At 41.8% G+C, this 23,215-nt stretch overlaps 1 protein-coding gene across 24 annotated transcripts in view; it reads left to right on the top strand.

The window, feature by feature from the left end:
- EYA3 (EYA transcriptional coactivator and phosphatase 3) overlaps positions 1-23,215 on the top strand; it is a 44,544-nt gene that overhangs the window by 16,851 nt on the left and 4,478 nt on the right. For 6 of the 24 annotated variants that reach the window (XM_046903523.1, XM_046903528.1, XM_015297520.4 and 3 more), the window contains 13 exons: positions 187-230; positions 2,082-2,164; positions 3,598-3,664; positions 4,307-4,449; positions 9,073-9,210; positions 14,401-14,483; positions 15,947-16,130; positions 18,007-18,146; positions 19,485-19,568; positions 19,737-19,826; positions 20,932-20,990; positions 21,792-21,952; positions 23,063-23,177. In XM_046903523.1, the coding sequence (XP_046759479.1) occupies positions 187-230; positions 2,082-2,164; positions 3,598-3,664; positions 4,307-4,449; positions 9,073-9,210; positions 14,401-14,483; positions 15,947-16,130; positions 18,007-18,146; positions 19,485-19,568; positions 19,737-19,826; positions 20,932-20,990; positions 21,792-21,952; positions 23,063-23,177 (1,391 nt within the window). 24 annotated transcript variants of the gene reach the window in all.

The raw sequence follows: 23,215 nt of genomic DNA, 5'->3' as shown, positions 1-23,215 counted from the left end.
CTGTTTTGAGTTGAAGAGCCCGTGGTTACACTGGTTAGCTGTGCAATTGAATGCAAGGCTTTCTTTTCAACACTAATGCAAACTCTATAGTAACCACTGGTGATGTCCTGCTGGAGGTCTGTGTGTGCTGATTCTGCCAAGGACAGCTCTTTTTAGTTGTGCCTCTGAACATTTCTGTCTTTGCAGGTGAAAAAAGCCAAGATGCAGGAATCCCGAGAGCAAAGCTTGAGGTATGTCACTTTGAATTTTGTCTTAGTGTGGAGCAATTACTGGTGCTCTTCTGTCATTATGAGCTTCTATTTTAGTAGCCTGCATATTGCTGTATTTGTCAGAGAGATGGGGCAAATATAACCCAGTTTTGTGTTGGCTATAAAAAAAATAAATTAAGCAACCCTTTGGTATTAAGCCATTATAAAAAGTAGAGCTTTTATTACATCATCAAGCATCATCTTTTTCCTCAGAATCTTATGAGGCTGTCACGTTCTGCATGTAACATGCATTCTAATGAGACTCAGAATATTTTAGTAATCTCTCTCCTATGATTCTCAGCAAAACTATGCAGGTGACTGTTTGAGAAATAAAAAGCTCTCAGTCTGATAGCTGCTTTTGTTTAAAGCTGCTGTGTTGTATTAGTTGTGCTCAGTAGAGGCTGTCTGTTGTGTGTTTGGTTTAGGAGCTAATCACTACAATTTCATATAGAGAGGATGTCTGTATTTGGACTTATTCTTGTCTTGTGAGTAATAGCAAAAACCAGATAAAGATTTCTTTTTGGATCCTCTGACATCTCAGTGTGAGTGAGGAGTAAGCACAGTGTGCCATTCATGCAACAGTGGACGTGGTAAATGGAATCCCTGAGTTGTATTAGTACTTACATGATTATTAAAAAAAGAATAATGAAGGGAATGCTTTGACAAGAAGCAGTGAACAAACAGTGTAAAATTCACCACCTAAATGTTAGAATCTACTGGAAGCTGCACTTCCAGCCAGCGTAAGGTGAGAGGAGCCCAGCCTAGGAGTGCCTCTGCTCTCCTAGCTGGTAAGTGATGGAGAATAAGAGCACTTGGGATGAATTTATACCAAAGCACAGGTGTGTGTGTGTTGAGGAATAACAGTGAGAAAGCAAGAAGAAACAAGGGTTGATAAAGTATAACCAGAAATATTATCTACTGTCACATTTTCCATAGTAAGTGATAACTAGAATTAGCTGTACAGCTCTCAACCTATTTGCAAGCTGCGTGCAATTTGACAGCCACAGGTTAACTGCGTCACAGAATCACAGGACTTTTTTCCCCCAAGAACAGCAGTAGATGAATGCTCTGAGTCTTTACTGAAATGTGGGGTTTTTTAACTGCAAAACTCAAAATGTCTTATTGAAGTCTGTTCAGCTACTAGCATTGAAAAAAGATTTTCAAAGAGTCTGGTTATGAATGTTTTCAGTGGGGAGAAATGCCAGCTAACACGTGTTGAGCAAACTTCATTCCTTCTCCCCAGCCATAGGAAGGAAAACAACATGCATAAGAGACCAAATCCACAGCACTGGCTGCTCAGCTCTTCCATCCCCTCACCCTGCCCAGCACTGCCATGCTGGCTGCAGGGTTTCACCTCAAAGCCACCTGCCAGGAACAAAGCAGGCGGAGGTCACAGCCCTGGGGTGGGTGGATGAAGCAAAAGCAACCCCACCATTTTTTCTGCTCATTCAGCAAATTAAACTTTCATGGAAGAGCCTGGGGGGTGTCTGAGGTGCTGCAGAGGAGCAGCAGGCTGTGTCCAGGTGGGAGGAAAGAAATTTGTTCTTCACACTGCAGATGGCAGTGCAAAACTGCTAGGTCTGCTGGGCTGCAGCTTCATATGGAGAGATGAGTTGGTGAGTTAACATGCTGAATCTGATGGCAGTTTCATGTCTAATCAGAGCTGCAGATCTCTCTCTTAGGTTCTCTGTGTGAAATATCAAAGAGTGCAGAGCTGGTTTTTGTTAGCAGTCAGTTTCTCTCAGTGCAGAAGGCTGAAATGGGGGTTAAGATACCAAAGGGTGTTAATGCAGAGAGGTTCGTAGTACTGATGTTTAGGTTTGTGTGTTCTAGCAGTCATGTGAGCAACACAGAAGTCAGCGATCAGAAAGCTGAATCTTCAAGCCTTGGTTCAAACCTTCCCATGTCAACTGAGAGTGAGTATCTTTCAGAATCCTTCTGTTCCCAGTGTGTCTGCTCTCCTCATTTCTGCCACTGATCTCATTACTTTTGTATTTCATCAAGTGCAAACTTCATCTCCTCTTTATAATCCTGTCCATGCTGTCAGTTGTAAGGTGAAGGCTTGCTGTGGTGCTTACAAAGCATTAATGTCTGCATGTGTGATGGTAAACAAATACCATTTCCTATCTACTTTTGTATTACTGTCCCCAAACTTGCAGTTGGTTACTGCTGTGTCTTACCTGCCTTGTCTGTTATCTTCGTTTGGGGAAGGGTTGAATTAATAATGATGCCTTTAAAAAAGATTTCAGTTTTATCATCATCTCTATACAGATGGTTGGGTCTTTTCTAATAATACACTGTACATTTAATTTTAGACTCTGAACTATATCTAATGTTTGCAGAAATTACTTACAAAGTACTTTGGGAGGAAACTGAGGCAGAAGATTAAAAAGATTGCATAGTAAGTGAGAGGTGGAATCTATTCTCACTGGAAAAGCAGGGCTGGAGGTTATTATGGAAGTAAGAGTGCTGTGCAGAATACTTCTGACTGCCTGCAGTTACTTATAACCGTAAATCAGTTCAACTTGATTAAAAATATATAACGTACAATTTCCATACAATTGCTAACTGATTGCATCTTTGCTATTTTAATCAATGTGCTGCAGTTGAAGAAGTTACCAAGAATTTTAGCCTGCAAAATCTGCTGCCTATCTGGCTAAGCCATTTACCAATTATAAGAATTGCATGGATCCATAAGCAGCACAACTGTATTTGCTAAGAATTTGGCTATGGTGATTGTGAGTCAGAACTGATAAACTCATGTACTCTGCAGACTTACAGTCAGATGTACTGTTTAGCTTGGAGATCACTGTTCCATAGTTCCTTATTGGGGTGACACACCATAAGGGGCTGTGCAGTGCCAGGTTCTGTGCTGGAGGTCCTGCATATTCTCACTTTCCTGGTTTGATGGGCAGTTGAGTAGTTAACAGGTCTGCTCATCTGGATTCAGGATATTGCAATGGCTGCTGAGTTAAGACGCACCAACTCAAGCAATCTAGTCCACCCCAGTGCTGTAACTGGGACCTTTCTCATAAGGGTATCTGAGATGAGTTTGAACTTGGGTTGTGTAGCCTGGGTGACTCTGTCTTACCAGTTCTAGAGTGTGATTGCTGTGGATTTATTCAAACGGAAAAATGGAAGCATCACATTATACGCAGTGAATTGGCAAGAACATTTTTGGTGCGTTTTAATGCTGTGGGATTTGAGAATTTACTTTAAAGCAGATGTCCAAGGCACTAAAAAACCCTCTTGTGTTGGTGAAAACCATGTGAGTGTGCAGGTAATTAACTGACGTTAGTTGTTTGTAGAAATCTCCTGTGTAATTACATAAACTGTTTTATTTTTCCAGTTATGACATGCACTGACTATATCCCAAGGTCATCAAATGATTATACCTCACAGATGTATTCTGCAAAGTAAGTTGAACAGCTGTTACAAAATTCAGTAGCTCCTTTCTGAAGTCATCTTTTTATATCATTATATATTTCTTTAATTACTCTGACCACACTCCCCTATCTGCTAGGCAGCAGGCACTCACTGCTGTGCACACTGAGCCTAGAGGAAGTCATTCTTTGGCTTCAGTGGCCATTGTCTTATGATCCCAAGGATAAATAGACCTCTTCAATTAATTAACAATACAGTGATCTTGTTGAATAGTATTTGAGAGATAAACAAGCATATAAGAGAAGTGTAAGATGTTACCAATCATTTACTGTATTTGAGCATCATAAAATTGCATGGTACAGGAGGCCTAAATCTCCCATGTTTGCTTTTGTGTAGTCTGTTTGTTCCATTAGTTCTGTTACTGCTGTATTCTGCTAGTTTTAGGATTTGCTGCTGTAAGGCACCATAGGTGAAACTAAGTGCTCATGCCTGTTGGGACATGGAGTTCCCCCCACCCCGCTCCCCCTGCCCTCGCAGTCCCACTAATTGGGGATTCTTTCTTCTTTCTAAAGCAATTTAATAATGTTTCTTCTGGCTTGGAGGCTGAAAACTGCATATATGAAAAGTTATGTTGGTTTGTTTGTTTGTAACTTTTCTTCCTTCTTTTCAATCAGGCCATATGCACATATCCTTTCTGTACCTGTATCGGAAACAATGAGCCCTTACCCTGGTCAGACTCAGTACCAAGCACTACAGCAATCTCAGCCCTACACCATCTACCCCCAGACCACCCAAACCTACGGACTACCTCCTTTTGGTAAGAAATACATTTGCAAAGATGTCTCAGTGCCCGCAGTTATTTTCTTACATCTCATTAAAAAGCAAATATTAAGATTAACCAGGTGTATTGGAGAGAAGCACATAGAGGAGAGCACACGCCTAGCTTAAATTGTAGATCAGTGCAGAGCGATGGAAAGATGTGTGTAAATGGCAATAGCTGTGGTTTAGTGTGAGTCAGCCCTAGATGAAACTTCATCTTGTTAGACCTTTTTTGATTTATTTATTTATTTTTAAACAAAACTTCTTTCCTGGACAGTAATTTGAATGTAGCCATGCAGCTTGCTGAATGCTTCTTAGTTTAGAGTCATCATTTTCTCCAGTTATGGTATGGCTGTGTTTGTGCAGATCACCGAAGGCCCCATACTACAGCATCTTTTCTTGAATATATTTTTCCTTTCCTTTTTGTTGGCCAAGATTAAGACTTTTGTTATCTCATGTTTCACCAAATGCAGATTTCATGTGAAAATGTCACCGAGTTTATTCAGGCTGTGACTTTGCTTAAGTTGCTCTGATAGTTGAGCCCTCTATTAGCCATGGCAGTTTTTGTAAAAGCTTGCAGGGTAAGAGTCCTGTTGTAACTGAACTTCTAAAGGTTGGTGACAAGGTTTGGGCTGTTCACCATGTGCTTCCTCTGTATGTATGGTAGCCGAGGTGGTTTTGCCCTTCAGTGCCCAGCTCTTTTGTGAGAGAGGAGAGCACATCGACCTTCTACGCAGCTAACACAGGGAAAAAGTGTGCTGTCAGCTGTGAGATAGCCATGAAATGTTTGTCTTGGGGATTTGTGGTCATGCTGCCTAGGTAAAGTAACAGAGCCTCGTGTCGATTTGTATTCAGTGTTAAAATTTTAGTATATCAGACTGTAAAAGGGTAAGTTTTCCTTAGTTGGAGAACTAAATGCCTTTGTGCCCTAAGCAGGGATGGCTGGTTAGCTACTGACAGAGCAATTACTTTTATACATCACAGAATCATATATATGTATATATATTACAGAGCAATTAATTTGTCATGTTATTTTTGAAAGATGGTGTGAAAGATGCAACTGGGCTCATTCTTATTAGACATAAGTTACATTACTATGTGATTTGGCACAAATTATTACCTTTTCAAGAACGTATAAAGCTGATGTACGCACCTTTTTGTCCTCCTTTTCTTTCTTATTTTTCTTCCAATGTATTATCAGAAAGGAGGTTTTCATATTTGTGCTTGAGGGCATCCTTAGGATTAGAATGATGGGACCATGAGGATTTACTCGCACAGTATCTCCTAAATCAAATTTGTGCTGTATTAATTCTAACTGCTTGAATGCTGTAAGGAAGAAACTTCGCAGGTTGTAAACTGTAGGGTAGCTAGGGCAGTTGGTCTGCTATCTTTCTAAACCCTCCTTGTCCTTTTTGTGCCATGGTAGCGTTGGGTGGTGCCAAATGGTCTGCTGCTGACAGCATGCCCAACCCAGCCCATAACAGCCATTGGAAAGCATGTTTCATTCCCAATGCCTGCACTCCACTTTCAGTCTTTTTAGCGCATCCAAACACTGGCTTGTCGTTTCATTTCCATCCCTGGGTTGGTCTTTATTGGTAGTTTGCTGTGGGCAGTGCACTGAGGCCGCCTTGAAGGTTTTTAGGCATTTGGCAGTGCTGCATGGTTGTTCTTTTCCAATGGGAAATATTGGAAGTGTTCATTTGAAGTTTTAGGTCGAGATGTTTTATAAAGGCATTTTAGACTTGTCTCTGAATTTTTTTTGTTTTGTTGTTTTTTTGTTGTGTATTTTTAGGGTTTTTCATTTGGGTTCTGTGATGTTTTGTTGGTGGTGGCTGTGGTTACTGTGATTTTTTTTATTACTTTTTTTTTTTTTCTGTAATTAGGTGTTTAACTATTAATTTCTACTGTTGCATTCATAGTATCTTCTGGAGACCTAGACAAGAGATAAGCCTTTTCTCTTGACTTCATAGCAACTTTTGTCCATTAAAGTTCTTCTGAAATGCAATCAATTCAGTTACTGAAGTGTCTTGGTAAGGATTTTGTGGACTATTATTACGTAGCTGAATTTTTAGTCTAAATTTAAGTGCTATGGAAATGTTAGAAGTCACATTTCCAGAAATGGAAATCATACTGGAGTAGTACCCGTGTCATCATACTGGGAAGATGGACAGATCAGGTGGGATCCAGCACTAACCATGTGCAGTGCTAAGGAAAGTCTAATTATGTTCCTGCTCACAATATTTCTTTGAGTATGTGAGAACTTGACTAGATTGAATAGATATTTTACCAGCAGATCCAAGGTTTGCATCTCTTCTTATTGTGGGTATAATTCTATGTCAAAAAGAAGACATCATGGATTAGGAGCAAAGCAGAGGTATTTTATGTATGAAATTCAAGCCAGCTGTCAAGCGCTCAGTTCAGGGTGCTGCTTTCAAAGAGGTGGCCTATATATATTTAAATATGAATATATATATATATATAAAATACAGTATGCTTATTTGACACTTGTGCTGTAATACTTTTTTTTGCACTTAGTGCACTATTATGCACAGACTTGTGAAAAGCAATATTAAAACAAGAGTGATGACATATAAGCCTTGTGGCTTTCTGTTGGGTTAGAATCACTGTAGATATGATGGTTTACATGGACTCAAGGAGAACATACATGTGGTGATCTGTCCTGTGTGGGGCCTTTCTGTCTCCATACATGTGCCCTATGACATTCCTCTGCCTCAGCTGCAGTGCTGTCATTTGATGTGAGGGTGTTTTGTGCCCCCTTATCCTCTGTGTCATCCTTGAAGCTGTGCTGCTGCAGAACAGCAGGGAAGGATGTGCATCACCAGGGCCAGGGTGTGCCCTGCTGACCAAGGCAGTCGTGGAAGGCTGGGGTTGGAAGATGCCTGAGTTAGCTGCTGTACCTGCATCCAGCCAACCCTATGGGCACCTCTGACGTGTTTATCTGATCTTCCTTTACACCCCTTGTGTGATAAGTGTCCTGCAGCGTTCAGATGTTGTTTGTATTTCACCATCACAGCGGGTAGGCATGTTGGTATGCTCTGTGACTGCCTGAATTTGGTGTTCTCTGCTGCTTTCCCACCGATCTTGCACTGTAAGGAACTGCTGATTACTGTCCTCTCTAAAAGCTACTTAAAAATACCACACCTGCTCTCCTTAGGAGATCTGTTTCCCATATATTTGCCCTGCAGTTTCTACAGTATATCTGCAATCTTCCTTAAATCATTCTTTCACTATTATTTGCTAATTACCATGGCTTTCAAGGTTTGAAACCATAATGAACAGGAATCAAAACCCTGAAAGACCATGCAGATGAGTGACTTCATATGACTCATGGGTGCCAGTTGGATTTTTTTACACACCCTCCCAAGGTTGAATGGGTTTTGAGATGGAAGGTCATCTTTCTGCTGGCCCTGAACATTATGTCTAGCTCCAGATGGCCTTTGTCCCTCTGCTTTGTGCATTCTTTCTTGTTTCTAAGTAGATCTTTCCAACTAATTCCTGCTTTTTTACTGCAGGCCAGAAGGAAGTGCCTTTAACTAGGTATAGATTAACCCCAGCTGGTTAGATTTCTTGCACCGGGGATTGCAGCAACTTTAACTGCTGGCTGTATTACGTACTCTGAGTTAATAACTGGAGTCATAAATGCAATTAAATGGTGGTCCTCAGCACCTTTCTGTCAGTCTGCTGTTAAAAGACTGACTGTAATTCTCTTCTACCCACTCTTGAAAATGGAATATCTAATTCCAAGGGGAGTTTTTCCTGCTTCCCATAAGCAGGTCTTTGTCCAGGAGGGTGGAAAAGCTGTAGCATCTTGAGTCTTTAGCAGTCAGCTTTCAGACTCCAGGACTTACAATTGCAAGAAACAAAGAAAATAAATGAAATTTGACTTCAGAAACAGTTTAAAAGAAAACAAACCTGGGGAGCCCTGAAGAATCAGGCCTCGAGTTCCTGAGGTCAGGCACTGTTGTCACTGCTGCCAGCACAGCAGAATGGACTTTAATGCAGCACCTGACCTGAAACCACACTGTCTGTGTGTGCCTTGTGCATAGGAATTAAAAATCACACTGCTGCATGTCCTTTGGTCAGTATTGGTACAAATTGGGCATGAATGATTCTAAAATGACAGAAAATCTAGAGGAAACTTTCTGGTCTTTTTTTTCCTTTGAGCTCTGTTTTTCCTTGTGTTCAGTCTATGAAAAAGACTGACTTTTAGCTTGTTTTTAAGTATTTGACCTCAGACTTAGTGAAGGAGTATAAGTAAATTCCAACCCCAACTTTGCTGTAAGCTAGCTGATCAAGGATCAGCAGTTCCTTCCTACCCACATGGCAGTGAGCCTTACTGTTACACTGATGGATTTTTATTTGAAAGCTTTAGAAGTTAGTCTTTTTGGTGCTTTTAATTTTCTTTTTTCAGCAAGTTTTGTAAGCAGCCCTAATCCACGTGCTGCCTGCCATTCAGGACTTCTTATTGCCGAAATTAAAGCATTTTCATGTGTGATTTGTTCCTTGCTTTTGTGACAAGCCAAAACCTTACTCTGAGGTAGCAGCGTGCTGTTTGGTCCCAGCATGTTTATGTATAACTGGTCCAATTTATCTGATTCAGGTGCACTGTGGCCAGGTATGAAACCTGAAAGTGGTTTAATTCAGACTCCATCTACAAGTCAGCACAGTGTTCTTACCTGCACTACAGGGTTAACCACAAGCCAGCCCAGCCCAGCACATTATTCTTATTCCATTGAAGGTAACTTGGCATGGTTTTTATCTGCATCTCTCTCCACCTAATTGAGTACCACAAATAGAGAGGCTTGCACGTTTGTTCTTGGTTTGTGCATGCTTCTTTATGCTTTGTCTCTTTTCTATTTGTGCGTGTGTTTGTGTTTGGTTTTGTATTTGCTACGTACCTCTGTATGCACCAGGCTGGCTTGTTGGTGCCATGCTGATGGACTTCACAGGGTGAAGAGCAAATGGGATGGGGAGAGGAGACTAAACGTTGTGTTCTTTTGCATGCATTTCCTGAGAATGTTTTTGAAGCTCTTTGTTGGTAGATTTTAGCTTGAAGTCAGTAAATACACTGACTGAGACTGGATTTTGTTGTTGTTATGTCTGGAAGTAGGGGGCTCATGTATGATACATACACACACAGCTTATACCCCCACACAGATACATTGCTTGTGTTGCTGTGTGAGGCCTCCAGCTTGGTAGATCTGCCAGGAAGTGAATTTGTAATTACAGAACTGGCCTACAGATACTCCCAGTGCCAGAAGTGTCATATCTAAGAAGCCATGTGCTGAATTTCACCACCTTCCAAAGCAATTTTTAGCTGTAGATAGGCTATTTAGCTGAAGAATGATATTTTGTTGCTTGTGGCAAATATGTGCAAATAGATATTTCTTTTAGACTTGAATTTTTGCCACTTGTGCTTGGTGATGAATTACGAACATTCATCTCTATGATGTTTAGGAAGCAGTTCAAGAATTCTTAATCTTTTTGACTTCAAGTGCGTAATTCTGAGACTTCAGGGATCATTGATTCATCCTCCTGCTTGAGGAACAGCTGGCACAGAATTCAGAACAGGTTGCTCAGGGCTTTCTCCATTTGGGTTTCACAAACCTCCAGAAGATGGTGATGAAGTCTCCTCCAGGACTGTCATGATGGTGAAATTATTACCTCTGTCAGGTCAGGGCATCTCTCCCTTCGTGTTGTGACCATTTCTCTTCTGCTGCTGCACAAAGAACCTGACTTTCTTCTTGATAACTTCTTTTTGATATGGCAGGCTGATATCAGACCCCACTGAAACGATCTCTTTGCAGCACGAACAGCCTTGCCTGAGGATGATTTCCTGGAAGTAGAGAGATTTGTTACTTCAGTTTATCCCCCTAGTGAAGATAATGTTATTGCTTCTCCATATAACACTGTTCTGGCTATGAAGGAGCTTAATGAACATGCAGACTGTGGGGTACCAATAGGAAATGAAATGATCAGTTCTGGAAATTTTGTGTCAACAATTAAGCATAATAGCATGGTAACATCTACTAAAGAATGTGTATAGGAGAAGCCATATAATGCAAAGAATAATGTTATAGCTAGCTTGCAGCTGAACCTAACAAGCTCTGCTAGGTTTAAAGGTTCCCCTAACATAGATCTTAATGAACGCAGGATGAATTTGGTTCCATTTACCTGACTTTACAGGGTTTCAAACTTGATTCTGCTGTACAGCCTTCCCTTGCAGGGTGTGTGCTTCAGCTCCATGACCGTTTTGGTGGCTCTGTGCCAGACCTGCTCAAGTTTATCAACATTTGTCATCTGCTTGAGGCCCCAAACTGAATGTGGCATCCAGATGTGGTATAATGAGTGCCAAGCAGAGGAGAGTAGTTAAGTAATGAAGAGGTTTTAGCATGGATTTTGCAAGTAGGAAAGACACATAGAATGTTGTGATACTTGCTCAGCCTTGACTCATTGCAGCAGTAGATAGCCCAGTGTAATGTTTATTCTTAATTTACTTTTCAAATTTGTGGTTAAAGATTAGAAATACGAGAGAGAACACCAAGTTGAATGATACAGTTGATAAGAAAGAAGAAAGGGATGTCATCCAAAGGAACCTGAACAAGATTGAAAGGTTCAGGTTTTGTACCCTCTGCTCTGCCCTCATGAGACCCCATTTGGCTGGAATACTGCATCCAGGTCCAGGTCCTCCTGCACAAGAAAGATGTTGATTTGTTGGAGAGGGTCCAGAGGAGACCATAAGGATTCTCAGAGGGCATCTACTCTGCTTTGGAGAAAGGCTGAGGAAGCTTGGGAGTATTCCCCCTGGAGAAGAGGGAGAAAGCGACTTTTACATGGTCTAATAGTGATAGGACAAGGGGGAATGGTTTTAAACTAAAAGAGGGGGGATTTAGATTAGATATCAGGGGGAAGGTTTTTACTCAGGGCTGTGAGATGCTGATACTGCTGCCCAGATTGGTGCTCCACCCTGGAGGTGCTCAGGGCCGTGGATGGGCCCTGGGCAGCCTGGCCTAGAGCCTGATGTGGCTATTGGCAGCCAGCCCACAGCAGGGTTTGGGGCTGCATTGTCTTTGATGTCCCTTCCAACCCAAGCCAGTCTGATTCTATGAAATACTACCATCCTTTAAATACAACTCTTCTCTAGGCAGAATAAATTGTGATGTCTTATAGCATTGATCTTAATCACAAAGAGGAGCTTGTCAAAAACAGTTCTGCATAAGGTGACCCTGAGTGAGTTTGCCAGCTGATGTACCACGGCAAACAGGTAGGGAATAAATAAGGCAGCAGAGAGCCCTGGTCAGGGTGTTGAAATACTGACCTGTTCTCCTGTAAGGATGTGACACAGCGGTCTTGTGTTATGTTAACTTAGGAGGGTTTATCTTCACACTGCTCTTTAGAAGTATGAAAAAACACCTGATCAGTGCTGGAGAGCAGTAGCTGAAGGATGGACAGAACAGTTGTTTTATTGGTAGGCTCTTACTTGCTTCTCTCCAAACAAGACAGTAGGGTTATGCACTGTTGTATGGTGCTGCTGGCCCAGCAGAAACATTTTCCGGTGCATGACCAGTGTGGTTTAGTCTGCAGGCTAACTCTGGACTGGACTTACATAATATTTAAACCCAGGTGATATGTCAGCTGCATTTAGTGGCTAAGGATGTTGCTTTTGGTAGTAGCTGGGCAAGCTGTGGCTGTAGTGGCAGTGGCTCCCTGAAGTGCTGGAGGTGACATGGCTCCTGCTTGCCTAGCCTCTTCTTCCCATGCGAGCAAAACAGCCAGATGAAATGTAAAATGCATTAATCACCATTTCCCTTCCCATCAAGTGGGAGAGAAAAAGAGAAGGGAAAGAGGCATGGCAGCTTCAAGGCACAGGCTTGTGTTTGCAGATCTATGAAAACTGAGGTTGTGAAATGGTCTTGAATAGTCCTTCTGGCACATCCATGCCAAACATCTTTGTGTGATTTTGGCCCATTTGCAGGTTGAAGGGCTGACCCACAGCGCAGAATGATTTGTGTGATTAGGGTAGTGAGAGCTGTTTGTAAAAAACTGCTATGTTGTGTTGTATAGATAAGGGATAATTCAAAAAGAAATCGTGGAATGAGACCAGAGTTTACAAGGTAAACAACAAAGTTCATTGTGGGGAGGCTGTGTTTTAGCAGAGTCCCAGCTCTTGGAAGCTCTTTTTTATGATACCTTGTGTGATCCATCTCAGTAGCAAAGCAGCCTCTTCAGAGCACCGTAGGTGAGAAGGGGTAGAGTAATTCTGGCTTCTCAGCAGTTCATCTCCTCCAGCTTCCTGGCAGCTTCACTGTGTGTTAGGGAGGAGCTTTTCTGGAGGGAAGCACTTCACAGTGCCTTCATTTTTTTTAAGGTTCTCATTGTTTCAGTAACACATACAGTTTGGAAACTGTCCCCTGCTCTTCAGCAGCTGCTTACAAGGAGTCTCCACTGCTGCTTCTGGTATCTGCATCGCTACTATTTGCACTTGAGTGTTTTCATTGCCATTATAGCTGTTCAGTGCAGCCTTTTCCCCTTTTTCTAGATGTTCACCCTCCAAAACTTTCCCCCATCTGTTTTTGAACACTGTTGCTCCTATCTGTGAGGAGATTCTCAAGACCTAACTACTTGCCTTCTTTTCTGCTTCTGCAGAAAGACCTCTCTGCCTTTTCCTCCTCTCATACTTTGTATTTTAATGTATCTTTTAAGATGCATTTCTTCTGTTTTTCATCTTCTATGAGGATCCATTCCTCTTTCCAGGAGCTGTTCACCAGATAGTACCTGTGCTTGCCACCATGCAATGTATATTGATTCAGAGTTTGTGGTGGGGTCTTTTTCCCTTTGCAGCTCCCTTAGGATAGAAAGCCTGAAGCCTTCAGGATCTCGAGTTCTTCAGTCTTGGGTTGAATTCTGCATGGATGTGATTTGCAGAAAGGCTTTTCTTGTAGTACAGTAGGTGATACTGTGGATTTCTGCAAGCCTTTTCCTAAGTGCCTAACTATTGTTGGTTTTGTTTGTGTGCAGAGAAAGACGGTTTAGCACAAGATAGTATTCCTTGGTGACCCTTGATTTAGTACATGCTGGCTTTGTTTGTGCTGATTTCAGTATTTCTTTCTGCTAATCCTTGAAGTTCCTGAAACCCTGTGTGGAATAATGTTTAGTGGTATGGCCCTATAGCTGTAAAACCATAAAATCTGCTAAATGACTCCTGTTCCCAGAAGGTGCTCTGGCTGCCTCTCTGTGTTTTAGAAGAGCTGAATGCATTGACATGAAGACTATTAAACTAACAACTAGATGTCCCTAACAACTTGTCTTACATGACAAATTCTTTCAGGAGCTCCCTTCCAAAAACAAGATGTAGTGTCACAGGGTATGGGGAGAAGTATTCACTTTTCTAGTAGGAAGCATTCTTTTTATATTATTTGAAATATTTTTACTACTTCCCTGTTGTTTTGATCTAATTAAGCCAAGTATACTAATTCCAGAGGAAGCAGAAACTGTGCTGTTACCAGAACTGATTTAAACACATTCATATCCATGGTCTACTCTGATTCATTTCTAATTGCTAATAGTTAAATATCAGAATGTGATTTTTGTCTTCTTAAAATTTGTAATAAAGGTATAAAGCTGTTTTAATTGAACTCCAATTGCAAAGCAAACATGGAAAGAAAATGTTTTCTTTTAAAAAGCTTTGGATAAAATTTCTGAAATACTGAAGAATAACATTTTTAAGGATCACTGTGTGCCAGCTCTCCTCTCTAAGCCCAATGGAAGTATAGCTGGTTTCTAGATACAACCCAACACTTTTTTGTCTGCTAGAAGAACAAATACATGCATACAGACGTTGTAAGAACTTATTTTTACACCTGAAATTGGTCTTGTCTCTCATACTCATCGTAAACATATATATATGCAGTAATTCTTAATTTTACAGCATCAACTACCAATGCCAGTCCAGTCTCTACATCCTCAACTGTTGTCAATATTTCCACATCAGCAGTAGCCAGCATCTCACAGGTAAAATTTCTTCCTTGTTGTATTCATGTGCAGCATCTTGTTCACTTCTGTTTACCACATTATTCGAAACTAACATAAGAAGGCAAAATATTTGCACCACTTTAAATGAAACACAATGAGTGTTAAAGTTACAGGGTTCTGTTTGGAACTCAGAGTCAGCAAAATTACTTTTGCTGCATCTTTGACCACACTGCTGATCCCTCTGGCCTTTGCAGCAAACTTACTTGAGCTGTCCGTAGCTGTTTCCTTATCTGCTGTTTGTGTGGGAACCTTAAGCACAGCACTGAGATCCTTCATGAGGGACATTGGAGAAGAAGAAAAAGAACAATTATTAGAACCAAGCTAAGGGAGTATTACGCTTGGACATCTTTTGAATGCCTTTGTTCTCCAGCAGCAAGAGAAGGAAAAGAGACTGTGCACAAATAAGCAAAAAAGTGAGTGAGATAAGCATTCTGATACTTAGAATAAAACAAAATTAAGAAGCTGTGAGGCTAACACAGAGCCCTTCCCCTTTACACCATGACCTAACGTAAGAGATAGCACTGTGCTCTCCCTCCAGCAGTTAGCTGGCATCCTCAATATTTAGGTGTGACAAATGAACCCTTCAGAATCACAGCTTTGCAGACTGAGGATATAGGGAAATCCAAGGGTTGAAGCAAAATCCTTGTATGCTTGCACTGCTACTTTTTAGGGTTCTTTCATTATCATGAATTTGCTTAGGACTTAAAGGAAAAGGCTTTCCTGGGGGGTGGTGCAGACTGATGTAAGTTCACAAATCCAGGATGTTCCTTGAGGGAGCTGGGAATGCACAGTGTGTCAGAAGAGAGTGGCATGGCATTTGAAGGCGGCTGTTTTTGTTAACATCAGTAGCAGAAATGAAAATCCTCAGGTATAGCTTGAGTTCAGGCGCCCTGACTGATTTTAGTGACCACCTTCTAAATGAGTAAGTTGTCATCAGAAAGGGACGCCTTGCCTCACAGCGTGCAGTATAATTGCTTCCTGAAGTCAGGACATGAGTAAAGGCACTCTGCCTCTTTTGGATGGGGTTGTATGCTGATCCAGTGCCAAGGCTGCTCTCTGTCACTGTCAGTACATCTCGTATCAGCAAGTAAAACACAAGACAAAGCAACTAATTGTAGAAGACAGACAGAGTGGACTTGGTACTCCCCTGTAACTGTCTCATCATGCACATAAATCCATTTTTGAGGAAACTGGAGGCAGAGGAAGGGCCATGTGTTTTCTGGCCCTCTGTGGGCAGAACGTACCTGCTGTGGAGGCATTGGGAAGTTGTATCTCTCAATCCTTTTGAGGGATTTCGTACATGTTCAGAAGGAAATAACATAAAGTCAGATTGTGCTCTTGCTGACGTTTCTCTTTGACAAACATCACCTAGTATAGAAGTCATCATAGATAATGCTGTCTGAGAGGAGTATCCTATCATAACTGATCCTTTCCTCTAATAGGAATATCCTACGTACACAATCCTTGGCCAGAGTCAGTACCAGACGTGTTACCCAAGTTCTGGCTTTGGAGTCATAACACCAGCAGACAGCAACGCGGAGAGCACTGCATTAGCAACAGCTACGTATCCATCTGAAAAACCAAACGCCATGGTGCCTACACGGACGGTGCAGAGACATTCCTCTGGTAATGGTTGCATCTTTAACAGGGTGGTTGTAAGATACCTGTTAGAAACAATGCAGTATACAGGCATGGAGAAGACTTGATTCCAGAATGTAAATGCAGCGCCTTTGTGTTCTGACCTGGACAGGATGCTTGCTTTCCATTGTCATGCTTGCCTCACTCATGCGTGTTGGTATGGTGGGATGGCCAGACTTGCATGCTGGAAGTCTGACACTGCTGTGATTCAGGAGACACAAACCATGTGCTCAGAATGCTGTAGAGAGAGGGAGTTCCAGGGGTGGTTGGCAGAAGAGCTGACAGCAGCTCCATGGGTATGTTGCCTTCTGTCATGTGTCGGGGCTCGGTGTCTAGATACGCTCTGTCCGTGGATGCCACAAAGACAGCTGCTGCCAAGAAGTGCTCCCTTCCAATGTAACTTCTCATGCCACAGGAACTCGAGGAGTTGTACCAGACTTAGATATTGTGCGGATTTCACTCTTTGCTTTCAGTTTCTACAAACACAGTTATATCCTGTGCGCTCCCTGGTGATGTGTCCCTTTGCACACTGTGAGCATGCCTTTCTTAATTCTCTCTCCTTTTTGGTGGTAGGTCCTGTGACTATTCAGAGATGCCTTCTCCATCCTCCCAGAGTCCATCAGTAGTACCTGATCTCTGTCAAGTCCTCACATTCATTCAGGGAGATGGAAATCAAGGATAGTTGACTGCCAATGAGCAAAGCATACACATCAGTGGTCTTGAACTTGGCGATGTTCAGACCTGCTCTTCTGTTTATCTTATGGGATGCTCTAGACAGGTGGTGGCAAACAGCACACTGTGATGTTGGAAATCAAGAGGCATGGTTCTTCAAGTGTTTTGCCTCTTTCAGGAAGTATTTGTCCTCTATTTGGGGTGAACAACAGGAGACCTACCCTCCTGAATTTATTTTTATTTGATTGTGAACGCTGTAAGCAGCTGACCTGTTATTTCAAGGCACTGGCCAGGGAATGGTCCAGTTGTTAACGTTCTCAGTGACATTTTCTAAATTCAGGAGCACTCTTGAATTGACCATTCTACATGAATTTTCATAAGAACTGCTCAATTTTCATGAATTACTTCATGCTCGAGAGCCAGACTGAATTCAAACTCTTTCAGATTGTCTTTGCTCCAGGGTCAGAAACTGGTCTGGGTAATATGTCTGGTAACTCTGGATGAAGATATGGATCTCCCTGTGCCTTTCTGCGTTCCTGATAGAGTTCTAGTCCTATTTCTGAACTAGTCAGACAGACACCAGGGATGCTGAATCTTTTGAGTGAACTGTTAGTAAAGGATTCAAAGGGTATCCCCCATTGTGATCATAGTACTCTGCACATCAAAACTCTTATTTATGTTAGAGTCCTTTCACTGTGGCAGGAGTTCTTACCAGTTGCAGAATAGGATCTGTAGTTTATTCATATTTCAGTAATGGCCATGCTGCTTGGCCAAGTCTCCAGGGCCAAGTACATTCCTGTGATTGATTGATCTGTGGAGGTATGGCAATGTAGCTTTAGTGTAAGCATGTCTGATTTACAGTTAGCATACTGTGGGTTTGTGTGTGATGAACACACTGCAGATAACTGTACACGGGTTATTGTTTAACTGTTGGTCAAAAGCTGTATTATGGTAGAACAGGAGTGAGTAGTGTCAGCAGAGGTGAAAACAGCATGTCTCATATAGGATTGCTCAACACAGAAAAGGCATTTGACAAACCTGGCAAATCTAGGATGGACAGACATTACTCAATACTTTCCTTTGTAGTTTCACTCCAGACTAAGAGTTTCTGATATATGGTGTCAAGAAGTATTAAGAGAAGCTATTGAATAGTAAAACAGGGGATGAGAGCTATTTGATTTCTTTTCTGCAGGAGATGCATCCACAAGTCCCTCATTGTCAAGAGCAACAGCAAGTAAAGAGTCAGATGAACAGGCAAGAAAAAATATCCCTGGGAAGAACAGAGGGAAAAGGAAAGCAGACACCTCTTCTTCACAAGACAGTGAACTGGAGGTAAGTGAGAATATTTTCTACAGGCAGAGTTGCAGAATGGTGTGGTGGTAAATGTTCTCCTCTCTTTCTTTCCTTCCGTATCCTTAGAAATGAAAGAGGATAATCTAGGAAATTCCTGTAACTTGTTTGAGAATTCCTATAACTCTTATTTGAGAATTGCCCTAGATTAATTTTTCAGTGGCTCTTGACAAGCTTCACTTAAGCACGTCTTGGAATCATAGTGGTTTCAATGGAGCAGACATCTGGGTGTCTCTAGTACGGTCTTATGCTTGGAGCAAGGCTGTCCCCATCACTAGGACAGGGTGACTGGCATTGTTCAGCCGAGTGTTGAGGATCTCTTAAGTTGGAGATCCTGCATCTGCCTGGTGATGTGTCCTGGGACTACCACACCCACCTGCAGAAGGATGTTTTCTTTCTCCAACCAGAATCTCCCATGCTGCAATTTGCTTCCTTCTTTTTTCCATTGCAATTTTCCATCCAGCACTACAGAGGAGAATTTATCTCTAATCTTGGCAGTTCCCCTTTCACGTAGTTGTGGGCTGTTAGCAAATCACTCTTGTTTTGTCTTTAAACCATCACAACTCCCTAAGCCCTCCTCTAAGCTGGTGACTGTCTTAGCAGCCCTTTGCTGGCTGCTCGTTTGGCAGGGGATGCCATACTCAATGCCAAGCAGAGTGGAACTACCTTCCCTTCATCAGCTTGCAGTTCATCTTATCTACAGGGAGAGTGTGCTGCAAGTCATATTGCACCTGGTGTTCACTGTGCCATCCAGCACTTTGCATCTTGGACCTATGTGAGGGGTTATTCTGCCACGTATGCAGAATCTGCAGTTACTGAACTTCTTGTAATTCCTCTTGGCTTAACTTTGCAAGTTTATCAGAGCCCATCTGTACTGAAACTCTTTGTCATGACAGCCAGACCTCATTATTTATCTTAACAAAGGTGTCTCTGATAAACACCAAGGTCATTTACCTGGTGCTCTCTACATCACAGACAGTAAATTTCTACACTAGCAATGCTTTAAAGTTCATTATCAGTTTGGGTTTTTTTTTTGTTTTGTTTTGTTTTTTGTTTTTTTTTTTACTTTTTTCCTTTTGTAACTATAGAAGCAAGAGAAACTTAGAGAAAAGTTTGATCAGGAGTCTTACCCTGTGTGTTTGGTTGTACTGTTTCAGTGTATAAAGTCCATCATACTAAACTGAAAAAGTTTAATAACTCATTTAGCCTGTGGGATGAATACTGTTGTTCATATCTGTGACTAACCACAAAATGAACCCTAAAGCTTGCTTTATTGTAGGACCATATCTCAGCTCTAACTTGCTTTTATTCTCTACACAGCGAGTGTTTCTCTGGGACCTGGATGAGACCATCATAATTTTCCATTCACTTCTCACAGGATCTTATGCTCAAAAATATGGCAAGGTAATACTGTCTCTTATGTGGAAGAAAAATAATCTGTTATGCAGAATGTTGATTTCTGTAAAATGAATAGAAAAATGTTCTGTTTTAAAAGTATAATGTGATGCTTCTAACTTGTTGCCAATTTTGGGGGGAAAAAAGAGTTGACATTATTTCCTTTTGTTTTGCCAGGATCCAACTCTGGTGATTGGCTCAGGTCTCTCAATGGAGGAGATGATTTTTGAAGTGGCTGATACTCACCTGTTTTTCAATGACTTGGAGGTACATAGCAAGAGTTTTTGTAACACAAAACACTACAGAGTTTGTGAGGGCAGATGTGCTTCACATCAAGTACTGAAATGTAATGATCTGCCAAAACTGAACAGGTTCTAAGCATGGCCAAATTAAAGGGGTGTTCTCTTTTATCTGAGACAGGGGCATCCTGAACACCTTTGTGTCATGAGCTTTGCTAGCTCTCTTATGGGTTTCTACTTGTGCCTAAAGCATCAGGAGTGATGCCTACTTTGTATTACAGTTTTGTTCTGAACCAGGAAGCACTTTGCTTTCACTGTTCCTGCTTTGAAATGGAGATGTGGAGAAAAAAGTGACCTATATGCCAGTATGTGGAGCTTCAAAGACAGAATAGAACTTGCAGTCTCAGCCAGCATACCAGTTGGTCACACTGGTTGTGTAACAGCTGTGAAGGGTGTGCTTCCATGCAGATAGGTGGCTGTCCACACTGATGTCTTCCCCTCTATTCCCACAGTCTTTCTCTGCTGCTCTCCCATTCCTCTTCTTCTCAAGGGACTTCTGTTCTGCTTCCGTTCTCTTTTGTACACATCACCCTTTGCCAAATAAAATACACCTCTCTGTTCTGCACCACTTTCACAGAAGTTGAATATAAATCTTTGTTTTAATCATGGCTGTATCCTGTGCTATGATGTATTTTAGACAGTGGTGAAGAGAGTTCTGTGAGCTATGTGGGGAGGTGTGAAATTATACCATAGTCTGAAATTGAGTGGTTAGAAATAGATTTCCAGACTGGCAGTGAACTTTCAGTACAACTTGTTTAGCGAACATTGAGGTTTCTTCTTTGCTGACAACACAAAATGTTGTAAAAATGTCCTTTTTTTGGACATTTCTGGTCCATCAAATCCCAGTCTTGACAAGGGCCTGTAGGAAGTGTGAAGTGAAACAAAGCTAACAGGAGTACTGGAGCGCAAAGCAATTGGAAGCTGTATCTGGGCTCATGGAGGCAGTAGGGCTTCATTTGTTGCTGTTGGCAAATGTGGGGGGATTGATGAATCTCTCTCTTTTTCAGTCTGCAAATTTTGGTATCTTTCTGGATTACAACAGCAGCTTTTGATTTTTCTTCTGTCTCAAACAGGAGTGTGACCAGGTACACATAGAAGATGTGGCATCTGATGATAATGGCCAGGATTTAAGGTGGTGTACTGAGGAATGCATGAAATGTAGAACTAATGCAGTCTGATTTATTTTGTGGGGCTTCAGAAGGGGACCAAACTGCGATGGGGTTAAGGAGTGGAGGTCAGCATTGTGCAGGGGCTGAAATTTGGCAAATGGTGTTTGCTGGGTGTCTTATCATGGTTGTTTTTGTTCTTGGTTGTTTTTTTCGGGGGAAGGGGTCAGGTTAAGACCTACAAAAGGTTAAGACTTTTGGAATTAAAACGTGAATTGTGTTGTCTAACTTGAATATTACCTATGTTCTCAGTCAGGTGAAATGAGTGGAACTAGCACTCCAAACTTAATTATTTTGGCCTTTCAGTCTGCCTACGTTTTGCACCCCTGTGTGAGCTGATCATATACACACTCAGGCAGAGTGGATCAGTATTCTGTTGCATTAGTGAGCTGAACTGACTCATGGAAAGGTCTGAGAAGTGCCTGTATGTCAGGAAGAAAGAAACTACACTGAGATTTATCACTGTAGAACAAGAGGGTCTAGTGGGAAGAATGTTTATATCAAAGAGAAGAGAGCAAAGAGCAAAGGGAGGTTTTGTATTGGAGGGTGAGTAAGAGGGGTTGCATCAATACTTTTCAGTACAGCAGTTCAGGACTGGCAGCAGGTGTAGCTGGGTGTTAGTGCACACTGCCCAGAGCAGCTGGTCTCTGTCAGAGGTGCAGTGGTGGTTGTGCAGAGTTCTTCATAGTGCTTTTCCAACTCATCCAGAAAGGTTACCAGGATTCTGATGCTGTGGCACACACAACATATCAGTTTTTCTTTAACAGCAACTACAATTTCTCCACGGATGGCTTCAGTGGCTCAGGAAGCAATGCCAATCACAGTTCATCGGTTGGTGTCCAAGGCGGAGTAGACTGGATGAGAAAACTGGCCTTCCGTTACCGTAGGGTACGAGAGATCTACGATAAATACAAAACGAACGTTGGAGGTGAGTGCTGCCATGCTCCAGGATGTGAGACACCAAGCAGAGCTGGTGACATCAGACTTGGTCTTTCTTAGTAGCAGTTCCGTACAGTAGCTTTTGCTATCCTAAATGTTTGAATGTGAAAAGTAGCCATGCTGGGATCAGGTCTCTATGGAATCTAGGAGAGTGCATCTTCCAAAACTGAGCAGCATTGCAGTGCATTCTCCGAGTTACCATATGGTAGATAGAGGTCAGTCAATCCTATATCTAATAGAAAGGTCTGGCTCAGGGTCCCTTTGCTACTTTTGAATGAAAGGCTGCCTATTTCTGCACAGAATGGGCCTAAATGACATACATATCACTCCACTTAGGAGGCCTTTTCACATGTGTCTTCAGAAAATCTGTTACTATGACATTGTCAGCAAGTTATATGTTCACCCTTTTGGCTGCTGGGCTTGCAATCTGACATGGCATCTCTAAGTCTGTTCACAAAGTCACTTAAAATTTTTCTATCAGTGCTTCCCTTCCAAAGCCAAAGCAGTAACAAAGATGCAAACCACAACTGTATTTCATAGCAAATGTCAGAAAAGTTCTGTTTAGTCTGAATCTTGGCACTGACATCCTGAGAAATGGGGTGCTGCTGGAGCAGCACCAGGTGGCTTGGCCAGGTGGGTTTCAGGTTTGGCTCCTTAGCCTATGCAAAAGAAACTCAATACAACATTTTCTTGGACATTCTGAAAAATGGGTGATCAAAACTATTACTTGCAGCTGTAGAAGTATAAGTCTGCATTCTAGTGCTCCACAATTACCTTATTTCTGGTAGGGAGCAGACTTTCTGCATCTTTTATATGTGGGAAACCCAGACGTGGAGTTTTTCAGGACCCATCTAAAAATACATGGTGGCATCACACAACACCTACTTCTGTGTTTTGAGAAATGCATTTTATTGCATGTGTCCTGAGATCTACACGGAGCTCCATTGTGTCACTGGGAGCTGATTTCCCCTGTTGTCTTGTTATAGTCTCAACTTTCAGATGATTTCAGTATGATATTGGCTGTGACAGAATAGGTAGGTGTTAATTGAGCTGTGACTGTCTGTTAGACTTAGCTGAGCAAATTTGTGTTGCTTTCCAGGCCTTCTCAGCCCACAGAAGAGGGAAGCTCTGCAGCGACTAAGAACTGATATAGAAGTGTTAACTGATTCTTGGCTGGAAACTGCATTAAAGTCCCTGCTACTCATACAGTCCAGGTATGGAAACTGGAAACATGTCTGTTGCTTTCTCAGCA

This window comes from Gallus gallus, chromosome 23, assembly GCF_016699485.2.
Source record: "Gallus gallus isolate bGalGal1 chromosome 23, bGalGal1.mat.broiler.GRCg7b, whole genome shotgun sequence".
Classification (NCBI taxonomy): Eukaryota; Metazoa; Chordata; class Aves; order Galliformes; family Phasianidae; genus Gallus; species Gallus gallus.
The sequence above is the reverse complement of the archived record's forward strand: the minus strand, read 5'-3'. Positions and strand labels throughout refer to the sequence as shown.